The sequence below is a fragment of the Alternaria atra genome, assembly GCF_907166805.1.
Source record: "Alternaria atra isolate CS162 genome assembly, contig: 35, whole genome shotgun sequence".
In the NCBI taxonomy this organism is placed as follows: Eukaryota; Fungi; Ascomycota; class Dothideomycetes; order Pleosporales; family Pleosporaceae; genus Alternaria; species Alternaria atra.
Window position 1 is genome coordinate 2,003,951 of NW_025091334.1, and position 22,275 is coordinate 2,026,225.

The 22,275-nt window shown below is 51.3% G+C and overlaps 6 protein-coding genes across 6 annotated transcripts; 3 read left to right on the plus strand and 3 right to left on the minus strand.

Annotated features, from left to right (window-relative positions):
* Positions 1 to 409: 409 nt before the first annotated feature.
* Positions 410 to 2,587, plus strand: ALTATR162_LOCUS11564 (uncharacterized protein; the record flags this gene model as incomplete). The annotated part of the gene is made up of 1 exon (XM_043319206.1): positions 410 to 2,587. The coding sequence occupies one exon, from the start codon at positions 410 to 412 to the stop codon at positions 2,585 to 2,587; it is 2,178 nt and encodes a 725-aa protein (XP_043175141.1).
* Positions 2,588 to 3,582: 995 nt separating this feature from the next.
* ALTATR162_LOCUS11565 (uncharacterized protein) lies at positions 3,583 to 5,464 on the minus strand (the record flags this gene model as incomplete). The annotated part of the gene is made up of 3 exons (XM_043319207.1): positions 3,583 to 4,256; positions 4,312 to 4,663; positions 5,297 to 5,464. The coding sequence occupies 3 exons, from the start codon at positions 5,462 to 5,464 to the stop codon at positions 3,583 to 3,585; spliced, it is 1,194 nt and encodes a 397-aa protein (XP_043175142.1).
* A 2,364-nt stretch (positions 5,465 to 7,828) lies between these two features.
* ALTATR162_LOCUS11566 (uncharacterized protein) lies at positions 7,829 to 9,233 on the plus strand (the record flags this gene model as incomplete). Its single annotated transcript, XM_043319208.1, has 2 exons — positions 7,829 to 8,399; positions 8,464 to 9,233. The coding sequence occupies 2 exons, from the start codon at positions 7,829 to 7,831 to the stop codon at positions 9,231 to 9,233; spliced, it is 1,341 nt and encodes a 446-aa protein (XP_043175143.1).
* A 1,016-nt stretch (positions 9,234 to 10,249) lies between these two features.
* Positions 10,250 to 13,943, minus strand: ALTATR162_LOCUS11567 (uncharacterized protein; the record flags this gene model as incomplete). Its single annotated transcript, XM_043319209.1, has 2 exons — positions 10,250 to 11,023; positions 11,076 to 13,943. The coding sequence occupies 2 exons, from the start codon at positions 13,941 to 13,943 to the stop codon at positions 10,250 to 10,252; spliced, it is 3,642 nt and encodes a 1,213-aa protein (XP_043175144.1).
* Positions 13,944 to 16,504: 2,561 nt separating this feature from the next.
* ALTATR162_LOCUS11568 (uncharacterized protein) lies at positions 16,505 to 17,491 on the plus strand (the record flags this gene model as incomplete). Its single annotated transcript, XM_043319210.1, has 1 exon — positions 16,505 to 17,491. One exon carries the CDS (start codon positions 16,505 to 16,507, stop codon positions 17,489 to 17,491), a length of 987 nt encoding a protein of 328 aa, XP_043175145.1.
* A 3,072-nt stretch (positions 17,492 to 20,563) lies between these two features.
* On the minus strand, positions 20,564 to 22,102 carry ALTATR162_LOCUS11569 (uncharacterized protein; the record flags this gene model as incomplete). The annotated part of the gene is made up of 1 exon (XM_043319211.1): positions 20,564 to 22,102. One exon carries the CDS (start codon positions 22,100 to 22,102, stop codon positions 20,564 to 20,566), a length of 1,539 nt encoding a protein of 512 aa, XP_043175146.1.
* Between the last annotated feature and the right edge of the window lie 173 nt (positions 22,103 to 22,275).

Below are 22,275 nucleotides of genomic sequence, written 5' to 3' on the forward strand. Positions count from 1 at the left end.
AGCCACTACGGTTAGCCGAGGGATTGGACAACAGATGAAACAAGCCATACGGATGTCTTTACATGATTGCGGCATGTTGGCGGGGTGGTCGTGGGTGGCTACCAGCGCATTCAACAATGCATGGGTGGAGTGATATGGTGGAGCAAAAGCACATCGGCGGAAACGTCGCGCTAACGTCCGGGCCTAAATGCGTTGTCACATGTCAGGGATAGATGCTTCCGTCTGGAACGTCATTTCGACATTGGCTGCTGGAGCTATCATGCCCTCTTCACCGTAATTCAGGAGGGGCTCAAGCTTCGACTTTTCCGAGGTCCGCGCTCCCAGAGGGGCGATGCGTTGTCTTTGTGCCGTTTCGTCTCTGCTTTAAGTGCTCGTGTGCCCTGCTCGCCTTGACAAGCCCGAGGGCACCATGGCGCCCCATATACCCTTCCTCTCACGCCTACACATCCGCGAGTATATCGCCCTGTCTATTTCTGTAGGTCTTATCATCCTCGAGTCCATCATCGCCGTCATCACCCTCGCCCTCCCGACGCCCATTATCAACTTTTGCTATCGCCTCACCCGACGCCTATTCAACCACCTCTCCTCGCCCTCGTCCAAGCGCTCGCGCCAGAAGAAGAAGGGCGTGTGGAGCTCCATCGCCAACGCATCCGATTTTACCGAGCTATGCGACCTTTACGGCTACTACTGCGAGGAACATATTGTACAGACGGGTGATGGATATCTCTTGGGCCTGCACCGTTTGGGCTGGCGACAAGGCGAAGAAAATGTGCGCGTCAACAGTGGAGATAGAGCAAAAGGCGTCAAGAAGAAGGTCGTCTACCTCCACCACGGTCTTATGATGAATAGCGAGGTGTGGGTCTGCTTGACCGACAAGGAGCGATGCTTGCCATTTGAGCTGGTAGAGCGAGGGTACGATGTGTGGCTCGGCAACAATCGCGGAAACAAGTACTCCAAGAAGAGTGTCCATACGCCTCCTACCTCGAGCAGCTTCTGGAACTTCAGCATGGACCAATTTGCCTTTCACGACATTCCCGATTCCATCGCCTATATCCTGGAGACTACACATCAGCCCTCTTTGTCCTACATTGGCTTTTCCCAAGGAACCGCGCAAGCATTCGCTACACTATCTATACATCCCACGCTGAATGAGAAGGTGGATGTCTTCATTGCGCTCGCCCCGGCCATGTCGCCAAAGGGTGTTGCGTCCGGCATTGTCGATGCCTTTGTGAAGGCATCACCGGATATCCTATATCTGGCGTTTGGGCGGAAGACTATCCTCCCTTCAGCAACCATGTGGCAGTCTATCCTCTATCCACCCATCTTCGTTCGTTTCATCGACATGTCCCTGCGCTTCCTGTTCAACTGGTCCGCTGTCAACATTCTACCTGAGCAAAAACTCGCAGCATACCCGCATCTATACTCATACACGTCGACCAAGAGCGTGGTACATTGGTTCCAGATCATTCGAAACGGCACATTCCAGATGTACGATGATGAAGCACCAAACCCAATTACCTCGAATCGATCCAAATACTACAAGGTTGCCAAGTTTCCGACCAAGAACATCAAGACGCCTATTGTGCTTGTCTACGGTGGCTCGGACAGTCTGGTCGATATCAAAGTAATGCTAAAGGAGCTACCTTCTCATACTATCGCCAAGGAGATCCCTCACTACGAGCATCTGGACTTCTTATGGGCAGAGTCGGTCAACACTCTTGTCTTCCCACATGTCTTTGAAGCATTGGATAAATTTGCAGGCGCGGATGTGGCAGCTCTAGAGGGTCAAAAACAACGACGCTTGCGATCCCCGGGTCGGTACCAAGGCCTTTTGCCAGAATCCAGCAAGTTACCAGGGCTCGACGGCGACGACTACGATGACGACGATGCGGGAGACGAGAGTGCGACAGCTCCAGTAGCGCTACGGACAAGGAAAGTGCCTCAGCACTCGCGGACGCCGAGTTCCATCGATGGTTCGACAATAGCAGAAAGGCCATTGTCGTTAGCCAGTGCCGTATCTCCACCCAAGACAACACGACCTGCTACACACCGGAGGGCCATCACTGAGGAAAAGCCCTCACCTATCCGCAGCAGAGTCATGTCACCAACGCCTTCAAACAGACTCTCAACCATGTCCACACCAGACCCTTCAAACAGAATCTCAACTATATCCACGCCGGACCCTTCAAACAGGATATCGACCATATCCTTCAACTCCCCAGGTGCGTCAGTTGGCGATTCACAAATCACGGAAAAGACCTCCACCTCTCGGCCCGAAGGATGGTGGTCCTCGGACGAAGTCGCTGGTACCGATCCGTCTCAAACTACCACACCCGCTAACCAAACTCCCGCCAGAAGGTCAAGCTTCGACAGCGAGCAGAGCACGAAGAGTATGGCGGGCAAATTCGGAGCCAATGGTATCACTATTGGCGCGGGCAAAGCCGTCAGCGGAGTCACAATCACACAAGGAGAAGACTTCGGCAAGGGGAGTAGTAACAAGAGTCAAATCGATCGGGAAAGACTATTGGAAGCGGATAGGAAACAACGGAGGAACGTCTTGAAGAAGAGGCAGCCATCTAGTGGTTGATGTGACGAGTGATGATTGACTTGTATAGCACCGTTTATGACCTGTTGTTTGTAAATTGAACGCCGAGAATCGTTATGGTAGTGTCTCACACACACTCAGACCGTAATTGAACATTGCAATCTTTCTGATAGTGTCTCTCTTGGAAGCTGAATATCGGGCCCATATACATAGCAAGGACTTGTCACGAAAGAACCTTTGGTGAATCCATCACACCATCATAACTCCTACTTCAGGCCACCTGCGCAAGAACGATTGGTTACGGACCCTCAGTGCCATACTCGAGAGGGTATAGCGAATCCTCATCCTTACGTCAATCTTACCTAAACCTTGCACGTGCACTATTCTTGCACATGCGCGTAGCCTCTTCACTCCGCAGAACACAACACCAGTGTCTTTTCTACACTGTGAATCACCATCACATTCACCTCGCATCCTCTCGCGCTCAGATCACAACCACCTTACTCATTTGGAGCTAACCACCACAAACGCGAGCACCATGACCTGGATGTGGGATAGTGTTGTGGTCATCTACCGCACGCTGTCTCGTATTTTAACGCCTACCTACCACGTCAACAAGGTAAGCGACACTTGTAACCCCTCCTATACAAACGTGCTCAAAAGAGTGCTTCAAAAGAACGATTACAATCCTGCATATCGGGGTTTCGTCTTCTACGAGACCGTGTCGCCTAATGAGGTATGTCGACACATACGTGACGAGGGGAACGAGAACGGGTTACTAATTCGATCAATACTGCAACGCAGTCGCTGTCGTCTTTTAGTAGATCATCGATGGAGAGTATTTAGGATGAAGTAGAGATTACGCAGAACGCACATGCATGAAGTGACGCTGATTCGAGTGGAGATGAGTCTGAAATGGTGTGTTTTCGTGTATAGCCCCGTGACTTAAGCCATCTCTATTTGGGGGAATCGGTGTTTGCTAATATACCGACGCTATTGAAAAGGAGAATTAACCTCGTCATCAGTCTGCCCAATGGCTAACTGGGCGGTTGTGAGAAGACGTCCTCTCCATCATGCTGCTCCTTTGTGTAATCGGCCTGCTGCATCTGTTCGTACATTTGTTGCTGCATCTGCTGTTGCATGAGCTGCTCCTGGGGTAGAGTCGTGTCAGAAGGATTTAGGCCCAGATTACTGAGGGGCGCCGAATGCCACCACAGTTGTTGCATGTCCACCAACGGCACTCCTTGGTCAAAGTTCGTAATAAAAGGATTGCCAAAAGCATAAGGCGGTGGTTGATATGTCGATCCAGGATATGGGAGAAGAGGGTCCATGAAGTGATTGTGGGAAAGGGGGGGCGGATAGTTTGCCGGCATTTCCTGAGAATAGACGCCGTCAACTGGTGTTTTCCATGAAGTCGACTGCGTATGTACTGTGGAGGAAGCTCCAGAGCGTGAAGGACGTGAAGGCTGAGAAATCCCATCCATATCGTCGGCAACTAACTCCTTGACCTGCTCTCGAAGGGCAGGGGCGCACGTATTGAGAATCTTATAAATGACGCCGTGAGCTCGAGCAGCGACTGGGTCATTCACTTTCATTGCGTGAAGCCAGCGCATCATCTTTTTTATACATGCAATGATGTCATCCTTCTCATCTTTCAAATGCTTGCCCTCATACGCCATCTCTAGCAACAGGACAGCTAAAGCTTGCATAACTGTTGGATGATAATCAGCAATAGTCTTATATCTATTCACCGACCATAGACTTACTGAGATGAGTCACATCCCACCATGGTCCATGAGAGTAGATAAAGCCTGTGTCTGGCTTTTCAGGGAACAACTTCGCCATCTGTCGAGCGGCTTCAACGCATGTCTCTGCCGTCTCGCTGTTGAAGTTCATGGATGTGCTGCTCTCCGTTGATATCCTCCGCTCAATCCGGCAAAGACAAGGTCGCGTAATAAGGATTTTTGTACTCCAGTAGTACATTCGGAGCAAAAAGCGCTCGCGATTGAGATGGGGTCGCTGAGACCAGTCACTGGAACGGATGTCCTCGGGTGGCAAAGCTGTCTTTAACCAATCGTCCAATTCCTTGAGCAACTCCGTTATCTTTGTCTGAACGTGCTGTAGATATAATAGTTAGCAAACTATCACGGGGTCATACAAAGAACGGCTGGGCGACAAGTATGTGATTTGAATGGAAGAGAGCATGCATACCTCCCAAGACTGAACTGCAGTTCGAGGTGAATACAGGTGGAGAAGGACCTTTTGTGAAATGATAGTCAAGGTAATGTACGTGTAAAAGTAGTGGGACTGGTCGCTGTTACGCCTACTAGATTCGGAAGCGTTGCTACTCACGTTCGTCTGGGGCGAGCCATATGTCGTGCGAATGCGAGATGCTTGTCGGGACGCGCTGGTGTCTCGGAATGCCGATTCCGAATCATGCTGTGGTAAAGATATAGTGCAATCTTCGTTTGCGATAACCGGAGGACGGCCGGTGATGGAGGAGACGAGGCATTCTATCGAATGCAAACACCACCATGTATTCACCAATGACTCTTTCCTGGCCGGTTGTAAAGACGGATCCTCGTTCCGCAAATGTAGACCAAGTGCAAACGCAAGCCGAAGAGAGAGTCCAATCATAATCCATGCTCTGCTCACATGCCCAATCACAAGAAAGTAGAACGATAACGTTCCTGTCTAAATTTCAGTGTGTTAGGTACGCTTGGAAAAAAATGAGAAGAATTGAAAACTCACTGCCTGAACTTTTTCCAGACTAGGAGCTGAAAGGAATGATAGAGTGTCTCTCAGATCCAAAAGCTGAACTGCTCGTGTCATGTAGATCAGGTGGTCTCTCTCGTCGCCTCTCCACTCGGCGCCAATGAGATGAGAGTGTTTTGCTCCAATTGCGAAGAGTAGATTCATGGTTGCACGCCATGTTTGGGGAACATGGTACGGGCGACCGTATCGACAAGACTGAACGTAGCGACGAAATTGGTCCTCAAAGGTGGTAGGTATCAGTGGGAATGTACCGTGTACTGTGTCCATATAGCAATTAAAGAGCTTTTCAGCAATACCTGGACTCGGCATCTCAAATGGATCCACAGCAATCTCGATCTCAATATCGTCGCCATCCAGATAGAAGGTTGCGTCAGTAATGTGATGCATCGAGCCTTGGCTTCCATTTTGCCTTCGTTCGTGCAAAGCTTCGGATCGTTCATCTATAGCCTCTGCACTTGAACCAGGAGGACCGTATCGCTGACCACGAGGATTCGTGTTGCCCCGTTCCGCTTGACGCTGGACGCTCCGTAACCATTGAACCTCAGAATTCTGGCCCATGTAGCCGGTCTCTCTTGCCTGTTGGTTGCGCATCAAATCCTCATCGAGAACGTCGAGGTCTTCGTTGGATCCCACTGAGGCAGTCACAAAGGCCTCCCCGTGATCGCCATCCTTTCCGTCTTGACCTGGCGTAGACTGTGGGCGTGACCTTTTACCCAGAGTCTTGACGGACCGCACTGGACCCAATGAGACCAGATCGTCTTCTACCTGCAAAAAAGGTCAAGGTTAACAACGACTCTATAGCAGATGATAGGAAGCTCAATGAGGGAAAGGTCCCTACATCGTGTAAAGTCTGATTGATGACCTTCTTATCGGCCTCATCGACGCGTTCCTCAAGGTCTCTTAGGAGATCAACAAGGTTTTTGTTCAACCGCATGGCCCTGAAAAGTTAGCCTACACGTGATTGAGTAGAGATTCCAGGTTTACATACTCTCCCAAGCGATCTCTTCGTGCTGGGTCGTACACGCACACTAAGTTGTTGCGTTCGCAGTTAGCGCAGCGCGGTGTATCACCAGAACACCTGACTTCTGGGAGGTTGTCAGCATCGGCGGTTAAGCGCGAACGAAGAAGGCTGTGTACTTCGCTTCCGGCACGTTTTGCATGCCCTTGCCCTGAGAAAACGTATTAGAGCATAGTGTCTCGGTGTGGGGAAGAAGCAGTCACTGACACTCGTTCCTCTTTCTCGTATCTCTCCGAGCTTTCATTGCCCTGCTGCGGCCCCGTGTTCTGGGGCGCCATCTTCCTACTCTGTCCATGACTGGACTGTCCAAGTGGGATTTGCTGCATAGCACAGACCACGATGATTGGAAGCCAGTAGGGAACTACACTGCTAATGCCAATGCAGCAGGCGCATGAATCCACTTCTAGGGAATTTGTTGAGTCACGTGGTGAACTTCGGGCAGGTCTTCCGCAGAATTCGATGATTCTGGGATGGATGGGGGGAAATGGATCTGCTTGGATGATCTGAGGCGTGGTGAACCACGGTAAGGGAAGATATATGGCGCTAGATGGCTTTTTTTGGTGGGTAGAGACAACAGGAATGACCCCATATGCGAACCTGAACGAGTCGCTGTTTGATGGTCCTGGAGGCGGTTGTGCCGCTGGAGGACGAGACTGAAGATTAATAGGCGGGTCCCCATCCACCAATCAGGGTCTGCGAGGTTGATTCGCTATCGAAGAAGCTTGTTTTCGAAGTGGACAGGTACGCTTGGATGCGTTTAGTAGTGACTCAAGATACATCCATGGATGCATCCGGCAGCTCTTGGTCAGCTTCTGGCAGGCCGGGATCGCGATCCAAATTAGATCAGCAAAACTTGCCGAGGAGGAAGCCTGCGAAACGGCATGACATCCCCGGCTGTCAGCTCATTGAAGCACAACATGTATAAAAAATCAAAAGAACGGCGTATGTAGACGTGGATGAAGAGTCAGAGCGCTTTCGGGTCGGCCTGTTGTTCGAAGTCTTGTATTACGACCCATGTCGTTTTCGGACCAGGGTATCTGAAGTCACACCAATTACTCTTGTGTTTTTTCCGATATGCCTACGCCGCCTGCTTTGGGCTGTATAAAGCCGATTAAGAGGCGACAACTGGATCAAACAAGAGATGGAATGCATAGTCAGCTCTGCCCATGTAGAACCCCGTGATGTGGGCCGCACTATCCCGCGTCTGGAAATTTCCCCTAGCTCACCATCTCTAGCTAGCGGGGTACTTAGGTATTCAGCTTTGCATTTACATCACATGCATCGTCTTTAGTGTCTTAATCGTATACACTACATATCATCTTTCTTCTGGATTCCTCTTCAAAGTTTCCTAGATGCCTGCAAGAACAAACTCGTGTGCAACGTGCCGAAAGAAACGCATCAAATGCGATGCGACGGTTCCACAATGTCTCATGTGCATTCGCACCGGTCGTGAATGCCCTGGATTGCCAGATGGTCCCTTGTTTATAGACATGACGAGTATCGCTAAACACGGAATGAGAAAGCGCAAGACAAAACAACTAAGTCAAAGCTCGGGATCGCTGGCGAAGGGCTGGATGCGTCGAGGCGACGTACTACCGTATCGAATATCGCAAAGAGCAGCCGTAACGGAAGGATTTTATGCGCGCTTCCTGTCATACTTCACATCCGAGGGTGAAGGCAAGGACATTCGGAACCGACGTACATGGTGGCATAGCCTACCTTTTTTGACGACAGATGGCACGAATGAAGCATTGGTATTAGCTGTGCAAGCTACTGCATCTGCCTACTGCGCTGTCGAAAGCGGCAATGTAGCACTAGCACAACACTCGTGGAAGCTTTACGGAGAAGCTCTAAGAATGCATGGTTTATTCGTCTCCCGACCGCAAACCAAGCATGAAGTCACGGTACACATGGTATCTACGAGCGTTCTGTTCAGCTTTTTTGAAGCTATGCAATCGACCAACGCCGAAGCGTACCGGTCGCACATTTACGGAGCTGTTCAGATGCTTGAAGTGACCAAGCCGAAACAATGCTCAGAAGGCACATTATGCCAGATCTACTGTAAGTGTTCATCTATGAGAGATATGTGAGATGTACGCTAACCTCTTACCTACTCCTTTTGCAGACCATCTCAGGACCCAGATGGCGTTCATCAATCTAACCGGTTATGGCAGGGAGACGCCCGTTCAAGTGGACAGAATCTTGTACGGGCCACTACAGTACATTCGATTGCCTCTGTTCCAGAGACTACTGAGCTGTGTTGTTGATCTGATAGATATGTACGTCGCACGAAAAAGCGGCCAGTCACGACAACTTGTTGACGCTCAAACGTACATCAATTTTGAGACTAGAATAGGAGGGCTTTGGCTTCAATATGTTGATGAGGCTGCGGACGCAGATACGCTGTTCTTCTGGGAGGATATTTCGGCCGGGATCATGTACTTTCGCGACGCGTTTACCGCTCTCGTTGTCGCATACTTCAGCGCAGCTCGCATCCTTCTTGGTGTCATCGCGCCACCGCTTGCGAATCTCTCTTCGACCCTATCCAATCACTGCTCTTCCATACTGCAAGCCTCGCAGTATATGCAGACCCATACAGTTGGATGCGCATACATGCGCATGACTACACCTCTGTTGCTAGTCGCACTGCATTCCCCTGAGTCTAGCCAGCGAAGGCAAGCTACCGCTTGCTTTGAAGTTTGGATGAAGAGGTCCATGTCCGGGATTAGTGCACTTGCACTAAACACAATACATCGACATGGCCTCGGAAAGCACCACTGGACGAACAGTCGTACCGGAACAGCCAGCGACGTCGATCTCGATCTCGATACGAGAGCTGCGCTGTCATCGGACAAAAGCACAGTCGAAGCCGTCCAGACCACCAACCAAAGCTAGAACCACTCCCAACGGACCCCACCGGCGCCGAATATGGCTAGCCCGCGGATGCCAACTTCGCGATCCCGTACTAAAACTCCGATCCTCGACACGAATTTCTTCTCTTATTAGTCGCATCATACTGCCAGCACGCGCATACAATGATTTACAGCGGCAGTCTCGATCTTGAAAGGAAGTCCAATAGCCTGCAACCCTTACCTTATCTGAAGGAGTAAGAAGAATTGCCGGTTTGCGGCCGGTCAACGTAAGCCCCATAATGTGACCCGCAATCAACCATTCCGCACATACAACTTGCGGTCTCTGCAAGATGCCGAGATGTCGATGACTGAGCTAGTTTGAGTACCATATGAAGAGAGGAAAAAGAAATGAAAGTGAAGAGCCATGAGCAAAGACACCACGGGAAACTATGCTAGGGCCGCATCAAACGAAAACGCTCTAAACTACCGGTGTTGCTTGTGGAGAATGACTGGAGTCGACACCTACGTAGACCTGACGACGCTGTAGTGGAGTAATACAGTATAATACACTGCAAAAAGATCGTATTCTCACTCCTGAGACTCAATGGACTGTAGCTATAAAGCACCCTGGAGGTATCTGCAATGCATTCTGCTATGCTGGTGTCAAGCACAACTAGGACCTTTAAAGTACATTGCCGCATAGGTACAGCAACAAACGAAACGAGCTTGTTAGTATACACAAGTTCATGCCTCTTCTCTTTGTTCTTAGCTGAGAGGAAAGAGAGATGCAGTGAAAAACCAGGCTTGTCACAGCGACGAGGCACTCCTGGAATGAACGAAAAGAGGTTGCCAAACTGTTGCAAAGCAGAGACTGCGTAACATAGCTAATTAATCCGCGAAAACGCATTTCCTCCTCCCCTCCTAGTCGCAAACATATACATACATCATGAGGTCTTGTTATCGGAGAAAGAAAACGAGCCACCGCCTAGGATATTCACAATTGGAAAATGCTTCCCATATTACCCTCTTCTTCTTCTTTGGCCTGCTTCATAACTACACCTAGGCCTTCTGCATACCCTCGACGAACTCTAGCGCCGCCTCCCTATCAACAACATCAATGCTACTCGTCTTGTTCGTGTAGGTAACACCATAACATCGATCCGCCACATGCACCATCTCCGGTCTGAAAGTAGTACAGATAAACTGGCCTCCACCATCCTTGTTCTTGCCGCCCTGGCCACTCAATCGTTCTAGCATCTGCGCAACAGCAGTACGATACTGCGCGTCAAGATTTGCATCGATTTCATCGAAGAGGTAAAAGGGTGCAGGGTCGCACTTTTGAATAGCAAAGATGAGGGCGAGTGCGCAAAGGGACTTTTGGCCACCAGAGAGTTGGCCAATCTTTTGTTGCTCGTCATGCTTGCTGTTGAAGGATACGGCGATGCTGACACCTGTGTACTCCTCGACTTTGCTCTTCTTGCCCTGTGTTTCTTCTTCTTCCATATCGTCGTCATCGGATATGTCGCCGCGTGCGTCGCGGTCGGATTTGCGGTTGATGATTAGGCGGCCGCGGCCAATGGGCACGAGTTGCTGAAAGACTTCGCCAAAGGCGGCGGCAACTTGTTTGAAGGTTCGCGCGATGGCCTCGTCTTTGCGCTGATCCAACACATCGATGAGATTCTCAATAGATTTGCGTGACGTGTCGAGTTCGGTGCGACGTTCTGTAAGGGTGCGTCGCTGGCGTGTGAAGTTCTCGTAATGTTCAAAAGCTTTCTTGTTGACGTGCGCAAAGCTCTTGAGAGCTTGATTGGCTTTGGTGAGTTCTTTCGTGACCTTTCGAAATGTTAACTATATGCAAGTCTGAATGTGTCAACACGCAGCTTACCTTGGTGGTGTCCCATCGAGTGTATTTCCGATCGACGTCTTCAGGGAGGGTACCCAGATCTCGGATATCCCGCTTGACCTCTGCCAATCGATCTGTATGACGGCTACGATCCGAGTCCTTCTTGGACATGGCCTGCTCTTGTCTCGCCATAGTCTTTGCTAGCTGTCGATTGCTGGCCTCCTTTTCGTTTCTTGAGTCCTCCAGTTCGCTCAACTGGGCTCGGATGTCTTCGATCTGAGAGTCTATCTCCTGTATTTGTTGATCGAGATTCGCGATGGTTCGATTGACCGCGTCTAGTGCTCGTTCGCATTCTCGTAACCGTGTTGACTGGCCAGTGGAACCGCTTGCGCCGCCCTGCTGTACTTGGATATCATCGAGCGCTGGCTGGAGGTTCTCGTTGAGATCTAGCTCAGCCTCAACCTTCTGGGTTTCTAGCATGGTGCGCTCTTCCTTTGTTCGTGCAAATTGTCGCCTCAGGTCTTGCACGGTGCTCCGTAAGGTGATCAGCATCTGCTCCTCATCATTCGACAGCGCCTTCTCGAATTTTGAAGCAATCTCTGCCTCCCAGTCGCTCTGTTGCGCGCCAAGCTGATTGATTGTTGATTGAAATGTTGAAGCGGTTATCTGTTTCCTCGCGAGGCTGTCCTGGGTGTCTCGAAGAATCCTCTGCTTCATGCGTACTTCTTCTCGCATGGGCGCGTAGCTATTCTCGCCCTTGTCCTTCTCATGTTCCCGTCTGCGAACCTCACTTAGTGCTGCAGTGAGCTGCTGACGCTTTTGCTCAAGTTCGGTGGCAATGTCTCGCTTCCGCTGCTGCAGCTCGTCGTGCTGAGTACGGATTTCGGCCAGTGTTTGATAAGCCCGGATCTTCGACTTAGACAGGTCATGGTAACCACCTCGATACTGGCCCTTCCGCGAAGCGTTGTCTCCGTCGAGAGTATACGCGCGAACGTTGTATTGCTTTGCGTTCTTCTTGCAGGCAGTCAAATCAGGGCAGACCACGATCTTGCCGAACACATGTCTGAACGCGTCCTCGAATCTTTCGTCATACCTCAATTTTGGTAACAGCGGCTGCATGTCACCAGTTGCAGGGAGATTCAAGTCATGAGGCCGAATGCGGTTGAGGGGAATGAAGGTGATACGTCCACCCTTATCCTTGATGAGCCTATCGATCAGCTTAGTGGAGACTTCATCGTTATCCACAACAACGTTGAAGAGCGCACCCTCGGCCGCGGCTTCGGTGACGGCCCTATAGTCGTTGTTGACATCGAGTAGGTCTGCGATGGTGCCGTGTACTCCCTCTAGCTCCCCTTCTTTCTGGTATCGACGAAGAGACTCTAGCCCACGGCTAGTGCCATGGTCAAGTAGCCGAGAGAAGGCGCTCTCTGCTTTTCGAAGTTCGGCTTGCGAATTCGTGAGTTGAGTGTTGACTCTGTTCTCTTCCCGGTAGAGATTGGTCTGCTCGTCGTGTACGGCTTTGTAGGCATCTTTCGCTTGCTCGACCTTTGCCGCAAGATTGACGCTCGCGTCTCCTTCGCTCTCAATGTTTGATCGAAGTTCAGCGATCTCGTTTTCAAGACGCTGGACATCGCTCTCCAACTGAGTAATTTCTTCATTTGTCTGCATGAGGACAGCTTTGCGGCGGCTAAGGTCGCCGTTGGACTCCTCAATCTGTGCACGCAATGCATCGTCTCGCTGTCGTTTGGTTGTGTAGAACGCTGTGCGACCTTGCTTCTCCTCCAGCCGCTTCTGTTGACCTTCGGCTTCTAATAATTGTGACCTGACAGCTTCTTCCTCTTCCTTCTTGGCATTGTATTGGGGTAGCAGCCGCTTGAGTTCCGCCTCTCGTGCGCGTATCTGCTGTTGGAGTGACTTGATCTGCGTGTCCCGCGATTTCTTCGTTCGCTGGGCGACCGACTGGTTATCCTGCAACGACTTGAGCTCGAGCTCAATCTTGGCCTTCTCCAGTGTCGCGGACTTGCGTTCCTGTTCAGACTGCACACGATCCTCTCGGAGGACATCTAGGTCACCCTTTCGTTTGTTGATGTCCATGTCGATTTGCGCAATGTCGGCCTCGGTTTGAACAAAGGCTGCTTCGTTGTTCTCCTTCATCTCACGGCCCTGGTTCTCGAGGTGGTCAATGTTTTCGATCAAGGCCTCCAGATCGGCTTCCTCGCGCGACTTCAGTACGTACATCAACGACCGGCGCTCCTTGTCGTTCCTGCTCCACGCCTCCAACTCCTCCTTCTCACCCTCGAGCTCGTCTAGACGGCCATTGATGGATTCGATTACACCGTCAACGGTGGAGCATTTGTTCTCAGTTTCGGCTAGTAGCTTCAAACTGTTGGCGCGTCTCTCTTCGTATACGTTGGAACCGGAAATTTCTTTCAGCAGCTTCAAGCGCTCGGAGTCCTTCATGTTAGTGAGGGCCGTGACACGACCCTGCGGAACGATATAGTAGGGATTTGACCGTGAGAAGCCAGCAGATTCAAGAATCTGCATGACTTCGGATTTGGTAGCGTTTTTGCGGTTGACAGAGTACTCGTCCTTCTTTGCGCCAATGGTCCGGCGCAAGAAGAATTCGGGCTTGCCAGTCTGGAAGCGGTCCTCTGTATTGTCGAAGCATACTTCCACATATGCTGACATGACGGCCGAACCAGACCCTTCGTGTAGCAGCGCCTGCCGCTCTTCGCGACCCAAGTTGTGGTAATCATCGCCTAATACGAAGCGCACTGCGGCGAAGAAGTTACTCTTTCCGGAGCCATTGCGACCGACGACGACGTTACAGTTGGGCGAGAAGGGCTCGATTTGCATTTGCTCCTTGTAGCTCTTGAAGCCCTGGATCGTGATCTGCTTGATGTACCCCATCGCGGCGGGTGGGCGCAATCAAGGCGCGCGGGAAGTTGGGTCCGGTAGTGTTGGCGGTCGCGTGGGATCCGTATATGCGATCGCGATAGGCTTCTTCAGGACATAGCGAGGCTGTGGTGGTGATGGTGAGCTCGTGTGTGCCCACTGTTGCGCCGACGACGCGGTGCGCGTCGCGCTCTCCCGCCAAGACACGCTAACCCCAATCGTCTTGCACGCATCGAACACTCCACGTCAAATGTCGCGAAGAAAGATGTTAAAGATGCAATGACATTGCTAGCTATATTTTCTTGTTTATGCTGGATCGATCTCTGCATATGCGATCAAGTAATGGAAGATTTTGAAACATGACTCTAGGTCGGGACGATAGTGAGGAAGAACACGACCAGAGTACTCAACTGGAGTAGTCTTACCGTTACTTCTTCTTTTGCTGACCTCAGTAAAACTAGGGCTTCCTCTATATACATGCCATACTACAACGCTAATTTTGGCGATGAATCTGGTCTTTGCTTCTGGAAAGGAAGCCCCCTCTATTTCAGCACCTAATGAGAGGCATAAGGAGCATAAGGAGCTGTGTTTGATGAGACTCCTGCGAGAATTGGCTTGAGAGGTTCCGTATGTCTGAGGCTACTACAAAAACAATAAGTAGGCTTGCGATGCCCAGTCAACAATCACGAGTGAGGAGACGCGACAGCATTGGTAGTTTGCACGGCGGCCGTGCGAAATATGGGTCGCACGTCCGGTAATTGTGGGCTACCGCAACGACATACCAAGCGTAACTCGTGGGGCGATTGAGTACACCAACGTAACAGTGAACAATTTCAGGGTTGTTAACGGAGAGGCGTTTATGACCAATGGGACGAGAGAGTCCATCGAGCCACTATGTCCGAGAACTAGGGCGATTGTTATTGCCGCCACTTGCCAACATTGGCAGTTATCAATGGTATCGTGTTGTCGGGATATTTAGGGGCGATACTCGCGGGTTTATCTCTGTTCTAGGCTGGTCTTCGACTCTAGGGTGGCATAGCAATCGCTTCCAAGGGACTGCGGAGCAGTAGAGTGCAACACTTGCTGGGAACGTTGATTGCATGGTAAAGGACAGCCCGCAGAAATGAGAGGTCTTCGAGCCAACTACGTCAACACGCATGTCAACGAGTCGATGGGTGCGGCATTGATTGGGTAGACGCGCCGGAGCCAAAGTCCGATGATGCAAAAAAACAAGGCAAGGGAGGGTCTAATCGGATTTCAAAGCAAAAATATGGGATTTTGCAGATTTCCCATGTCGTTGAGGGGACTTTTGCATAGTCCCACTCAATTTCTGCATCAGGTGTGCTGGGCGGCCTGGAGTGACCAACAGGCTAAATCAGACAGATCGGCAATTTCTATGCAAGCGCTACTCGAGTATCGTGGCCGTTTTGTCTGGCCTTAGCAAGCGGTACGGCGCCACGGTGTTTGTCTGGGTATTGGTTTTGGTGGCTACTAGTCTGTTTGCAGGGGGTACGAGCGCTGGAAGAAAGACTGACTAACAGTATAGCTTTGGACATGATTTAAATGAAGCCTCAGTTCATAGCAAAGCTCAGCTCGAGGTCTCGGGGCTTGTATGCTGCGGGGAGGACACGAGGTCGAGCGGCTGGCGTGTCCGAGCCACTCGTTTTGACATGGTAGATCACAGAGTACATGGAACAGTTGAAACCGTCAAAGTGGAGAATTAACGTGACCCTCAACGCATCCGCGGAGCGAGCCGTTAAGTGCGTCATAACACATGGTCCGTCCACTGACGGCGGGAACGCCTCGGGATTTCACGTGGTGCTCCGAGAGGCCGCGGCGCAAGAAGGCCAGCTCCAATAAACCGGCCAGCTAGATATTGGAGGTATCTACATAGCCAAGTATGGTAGAAGACAAGCAAAACTCGGCGTGTTTGGTCGAACTAGACAAGGAGACCTTGTTACCATTGTTTCCGATTTGGCATAGTCGGGAGACAGTACCAGGTAAAGTAGACATATGTAGCGTGCAAAACAAGGCGTGAGATGTGCGAAGGAATGCAAATGTACCACAAACGGCATGGGGAAAGAGACGCAAAATCAGCCGAAGACGTGTGGCGTGAAAAGCGAGATGGGCAAGCATCGCGCAAGCGATCGACATACTGCAGTCCTAGTTTTCCAGGTTGGCGCGCGCTGAGCTACGATTACCTTGGACATCGGCGATCTAGAAGGCGCACTACGTAACGCGGCCTAGTGTCCACCAATCGCATGCCCTCCAGCCCCTACCCCTGCTCGTTTGAATCGCTTTCCTCAGTTCCGCATGTTGCCAAAGCCCCCATTGTTTGGAATCCCATGGCAGGCGATCTTCCCTCAGCGTAACTTTTAACCTCCCCCGTCCCCAACCGCTTTGCCCAAATCCGCTCTTACTAACTACCGATTCCCTGTAACTTCTCGGTCTTCGTCTTCGCCCTGCCGTCGCCCTGTACTTATAAGACTTGGAAGGAAGCTCCAGTCTCAGGCTTGCACAAACACATCCCCCACCACACCATCGCATCACAGCAACAATAAAAACCGCCGTCTACCATGACAGCAATTCAGCAACAACCCCAATTCGACTGGGCTGGCGAGGCTTTCACTGCCATGCAACCCTCTAGTGCAAACTCATATCACAACAAGCAGCCAGCTGCCTTCAGCAATTCCTCCTCCATGCTGCCCCAGCAGACCTTCTCCATTCCGCCTTCCCTACTTACACACGCCACAACGGAGCGCTACGGCCAAGTCACTCCCCCAGAAGAGCACTCACCCACCCACCCGCCTCGCGAGAGTTCAATTCCCGTCGAGCAACTCAGAAGCGAAACCGCCCTGTGGCCCAAGCAAGAGCCCTCGCCACAGATGCCGCCCGCAAAGCGGCAACGCACTAATCGCCATGATTCGGCCAATCAGGACATGGTCGCTAACTCACTGCCAAGCGGCACCGTTCGGCAGCAGCAAGACAACGCCGACGCCAACCCTCAGCCACCCAAGCGCAAGCGGGGTCGGCCCAAGTCCCAACCTCAGATGGTCGAAGCCTATACTGCAGACGGCTACCCCTTCCAGGTTTCCTCCGCTCGTCAGACACACCTCGAAAAGAACCGTGTAGCTGCTCATAAGTGCAGGCAGCGCAAGAAGGAGTACATCCACACCCTCGAAGACCGCGCGCGTGAATTCTCATCCAAGAACAAGATGCTCAAGGAGAACGTCGCTCTCTTGCGCGAAGAAGTCCTCGACCTGAAAAACGAAGTACTACGCCACGCCGGCTGTAATTTCTGGGCCGTCGACGAGTATCTAGCGAGGTGTGCCGGCGGCCTTCTCGGCATGGATGCACCTGCGCCGGGTATGCCTGGCCATTACTCAACACCACGGCTCGGCAACACCAACCAGAGTCCCGTCATGCCTTCCTCTAGCATGACTGCCCAATACGCACGGGAGGTTAGCATGGCTTCCCTGAGTTCCGGTGATGCCGATGATCTTGGTGGTCTCGAACTCCTCAAGGACTTTACCGATGAAGACATGGACGACATGGAGGCATAGGAAGCCAACCTGAATATCCTCGCTTTCAAGGCCTTTCAATCTTGATGCGGCTCGCACTGCTTCGACTTCACCTTCGACGTGTGGTGTACACTATTGGGTTGCGGCCTTTTCTTCCATTCTTCCGATGATTTCACGATACCCCTGGGCCTTGCCCTACTTTGAGCGACCAAAAGCTTTTTCTTCTTCTTCTTCTTCTTCTTATTCTCTTTATCTGAATTGCTATAATGACCAGCTGGCTTGATGGCGCCTGCTGCAGTGGCCACGACTCTGAAAATATGGCGTTTGAGCCGTAGGTGGGATACACGTTCCACTACCTACGAGTGTACTATGTAAAATCTAGCAAAGTAAAATATGAAAAGACATAGACTATACGACTCTCCCAGATAGTTAGTTCTATGAATGAATAATCTCTTCAACACACTATCTTCACAGTGTCACCCTGTACATCTCCTTTCTGTTCTGTTCATCGTCGTTGATCCAGGCCTCAATAACATGGACCCTGTTGCTCCACGGCGTGCTGTCGTGATCGCGCCTCGTTTACCGAGTACGACTAGTAGCCCCCACATCTTGTTACACATCAAGTCAGCCGTGAACAGGTATGACATAACAAGCGACTAATCTTATTGGCTCTCGGAAGACATGTCCGGCTTACATGAAAACCCGGTTCAGAAGCGTTCCCCCAACCAAAACATTCGCAATCATACATGAATTTAGGTGCCCGAGCAGAGCTCGTGATTTAGTCGCTGACTGGGGTGACGAATGCATCGCAATGGTCTCGGAGATACTGCTCCTCTTAGTCGCGACGCGCTGGATAATCATTCAACACTGGTAAATTCGAATTCGCTTTTTCTACTGCTATCACTGCTTGCACGTGTTGTCAATCACATGTCAATTCGGTCCTTCTGGCGTTCTCCCGCGCGGCCGGCCCGTTGATAACCAAACCTGGAAGTAGCTAAATTAGTGATCATACCCCACAAGTAACCCAATCCAACAACATGCTGTAACTACTCGCTACTCTGGTCCCATCAGTGACGTTTGATGCTGGGAGCAGCAGATCCTCACAGCACATGGGGATTCAATAGTGCCAAACCTACCGAAGAACAGAGTCCACTCACGCAAAACTTTGGTCACACAGAAAGGCCACCTGCAAGACGGAATCTAGTTTGGGTACTTGTCTCGGTACCAGAGCTCACTAACTTCGTATCCTCATGTCAGCTGCAGCTGAGTACCAAAACATCCAGCGTGCTCCACACGTTTACTTATTCCTCATTTGCTACGGACAAACTCTCCTGTCGCTTAAATTACCAACCTTGTTCAACGGGCAGAACAACCTAGGATAATCGCCACTCTTTCCCCCAGCTAGCGTACTCAGAATTCCGCATCTTCCCTTGTCTCTACCCCCTTCCACGCGTTGGAGAGGGGGATTGTTGTGGCGTCATGTCATCTAATTCAATCACGCAGCTCGCGTAATGTTCCGCTGTCGGTCCGAACAGCTTCTAAGACCAGAAAGAAAAAAAGTTCAATGCAAGACATTGCCGCGGAGATCCCTCGCTTGACAGCGCCAATGTAGCAATAGAGGGTAGTCTGTGGGGAGGGGAAGCGAACCACCTGTACCTTTTTCGGAAGGAATGACATCAACTTTGGAGGAGTGTACGTCCGCGATACACCACGACAGGCTACGATAAAAACGCATTTTCTTTTTTGCTACAATCACTTCAACATTCCCATTAGAGTAAAAAGGTGAGCATATCTACGCACATAGGCAAAGCCTATAAATCACGACCTATAATGTTCACGACTCCTATCTAGCATTGGCCAGGGCGCACTGTCCTGGCCTAGCTGCATGGTTACCACACGTTTCCCTCCTGGGTTCCGAACATACACACATTGCGTGCTTGCTTGCATGCATGCAAAGAAAGCTTCTTTTCAGTCCTCTTACGTATACCCCCCATTGTATCAGGAAACTCGGATGAGCCTATTTCGGCGGAGACGCAAAATGAAGCTGATTAACATGCAGTCCACACATGTGAGTACAACAAGTGGGGTATCTAACGTCATAGGGCTGAGGAGGAGCCGCACGCTATAAGCCAGCAAGCCTCCTTGCATCCAACATCCAAGGTGGAGGGTGGGGATAGCTTTCACCGTTGAACTAACGTTGGTCTAGTCAAGTAGTGAGGTTCGGAGTAAAGTACCCTTCTGAGGATGCGCAACGGGTTGTGAGTGGCGAAAAGACATGTCTTCCGTTTAGCGTTGTTGTTGTTGAAGCAGCGAAGCAAGCGATTCGAGGCGGGTTTTTTTGCCGTGCTCCATAGAAGAGTGGCCTTGCTTCTAGGATATTTGTGCAGGGAGGGTGCTGTACCCGTGAGGTGGAGGTATATGGCACTTTTAATATTGCGCGGGGTCGATTTACAATGAATTGAGTGGTTTTAGGTACACCCGTTATCTGCAACGTGGAAATGGTAGATGAGGTGATGACCTTGAAGTCCTCTGCATACGTAAAAAGGTTGCCATCACCCCATCCATATACCAATATGTCCATCTAACATGTCCATCACTACCTCCCCTAACAAAAACACGTTCATGCAACCAAATGAAGAAGTAAAAACAGCATTAATCGTCCCCTCGAATCTTTACCAAACTCAGCGTACACGAAAATCTGGACACTTAGGCTGATCCCACCCATACTCTGTTTCTCTCCCTCTCTCTCCGCACACGCACAGCGCTACATACACAGTAGCGTGTGCCAGATCTAGAACGCGACCGCCAGCCTATCAGTCCGCTTCCAATAGCTCCCACCTTTGAAAAGAGACACGCATCAAGAGAAAAACGTCCAAATGGAGCAACTGAGTAAAAGGTGTTGACAGTAGTGGATGATTTGCCCGGTGCGATACAGACGTGTTTGCGAAAATCTATGCCATGGTTAGGTAGTTCAGGTGTATACTATGGTACTTGTTTGATTAGTGTTCTGAAATTGAGTGTGGTAGAAGAGAACGCTGACGTGCACATGAAGCGGCATGGATGAGTGAGACATCGTCGATACGTAGGTAGATACTTGAGGGATATCTCGAGTCTTTACTGTGAGAGAGGCGTCTTGAAGACTAGCGTGACGTGGTCGTCGCCTGCTGTGACAACTGCCTCGCCAGCTCCTTGTACAAAGGCCATGATGCCTCCTCCCTCACCACCACCCCTGTGTCCCTTCCACTCGCCTACAAGGCCCTTGCCAGTCGCAGCTGTTCCACCCCGTGCATCCCATCGCCTCAGAACACCGTCGTATCCCGCACTTGTCAGCAGCCAACCTCCCGGTCCTTCCTTGGCGACGAATTCGAGCTTAACGACAGCTTGTGGCGATTCCTCGTCGGCATGTGCGTCTTCTATCCGCCTTCGGACGGCGAAGCGATGTGCGGTGTCGAAGAGGGTGATGGAGCCGTCAACGTTGCCGGCGGCCATGAGGGTGAGTGGGGCGGAGGAGAAGCTCATGCACTCGACGTTGTCGCTTCCTGCCTGGAGACTGGCCAGGATCTGTCCAGCTTGACCAGCCGAAGACGCACCGCCTTTGGCACCAGCTTGCTTGCCTCCTCCAGCTTTGTTCTTTGCGCCTCCACCACTTGACGATGTTGATGCTTGTGCGGGCGCGGCGAGGGAAAGACGTGGGAGACCGACGATACGAACTTGACCTTCGGGGCCACCAACTGCGACGAATGCGCCGGACGGCGGGATGCCGACTGAGTATAGCCCGCCCTCAACGCGGAAGCGCTCGTCCAGTCCTGTCAGACCAACCACAGCTTGCGAGTCGGTAGTCGCTGTGAGACCCTGTGATGCGGCATCGCCAAACACGTCCCACACGTATAGACTCGAGTCTTCGGAGATGGTAGCGAGGAGAGAACCGTCGGGTGACCATGTACCGGCAGTGCAGGTCTCGGTGTGGAGGTAGTATGCTTGTAGGACCTGTAGCTCGTTGTTCTTCTCTGTGCTGATGTGGTACACCCACACTGAGCCGTCGTTTGCTCCGAGTGCGATAACGTTGGGGTGATCGGGCGATGGGTTCGGGCTGACCCAGTTGATTTCCTCGACCTCTGATGCCTCTGCCAGGAACTTCCACTTCTTACCATCGGGAACGCCCTGCCAAACGCGCAGTTTGCCGTCTAAGCCAGCTGTCGCAACGAATTGTCCCTTTGGCTGAGTAAATGTGATGGCGTTGACCGAGTCCTTGTGTCCGTCCAAAGTGAAGATGCTCTTCAGGCCTTCGCGTTCGGCGGGTTGTCCGTCGCTGCTCGGTTGTGCTGCTGCCGCCGAAGACACGTCGATGATGTAGCCTACATCGTCGCCGCCTCCCGTCGCGATAATCTCGTGGTGTACTGGATGTTGCGCTATGCAAAAGATGCTGTCCTTGTGCTCGTCGAAATGCGCGACCGAATCGTTTTGAAGGTTGATCTCCATCTCCATCTCTTGGCGACCCTCGTCACCCTCGTCGTCTGAGTCCATGGGCACATCGCCATCATCCTCTACAATCTCGTCCGCCTCTTCAGCGTCAAGCGTGTTGTCCACGTCATGTACGTCGACGTCGTCCTCATCGTGCTGAGGTTGGTTCGATGTGGGGTTTGTGCTGGACATTTTGCGGGCTTGCTCGATAGCGATTTTTGTAGCGGCGTAGTAGAGAGGGGACAATCAAAGAATGCGCACTACTGGACGTGCGATGTTATATGAGTCGTCGTGTTGTATTGCTTAGAAATGTCGAATTGCACCTTCGACGAGGAACTTTTTTGCTCCAAGACCCTGTCGGAGGG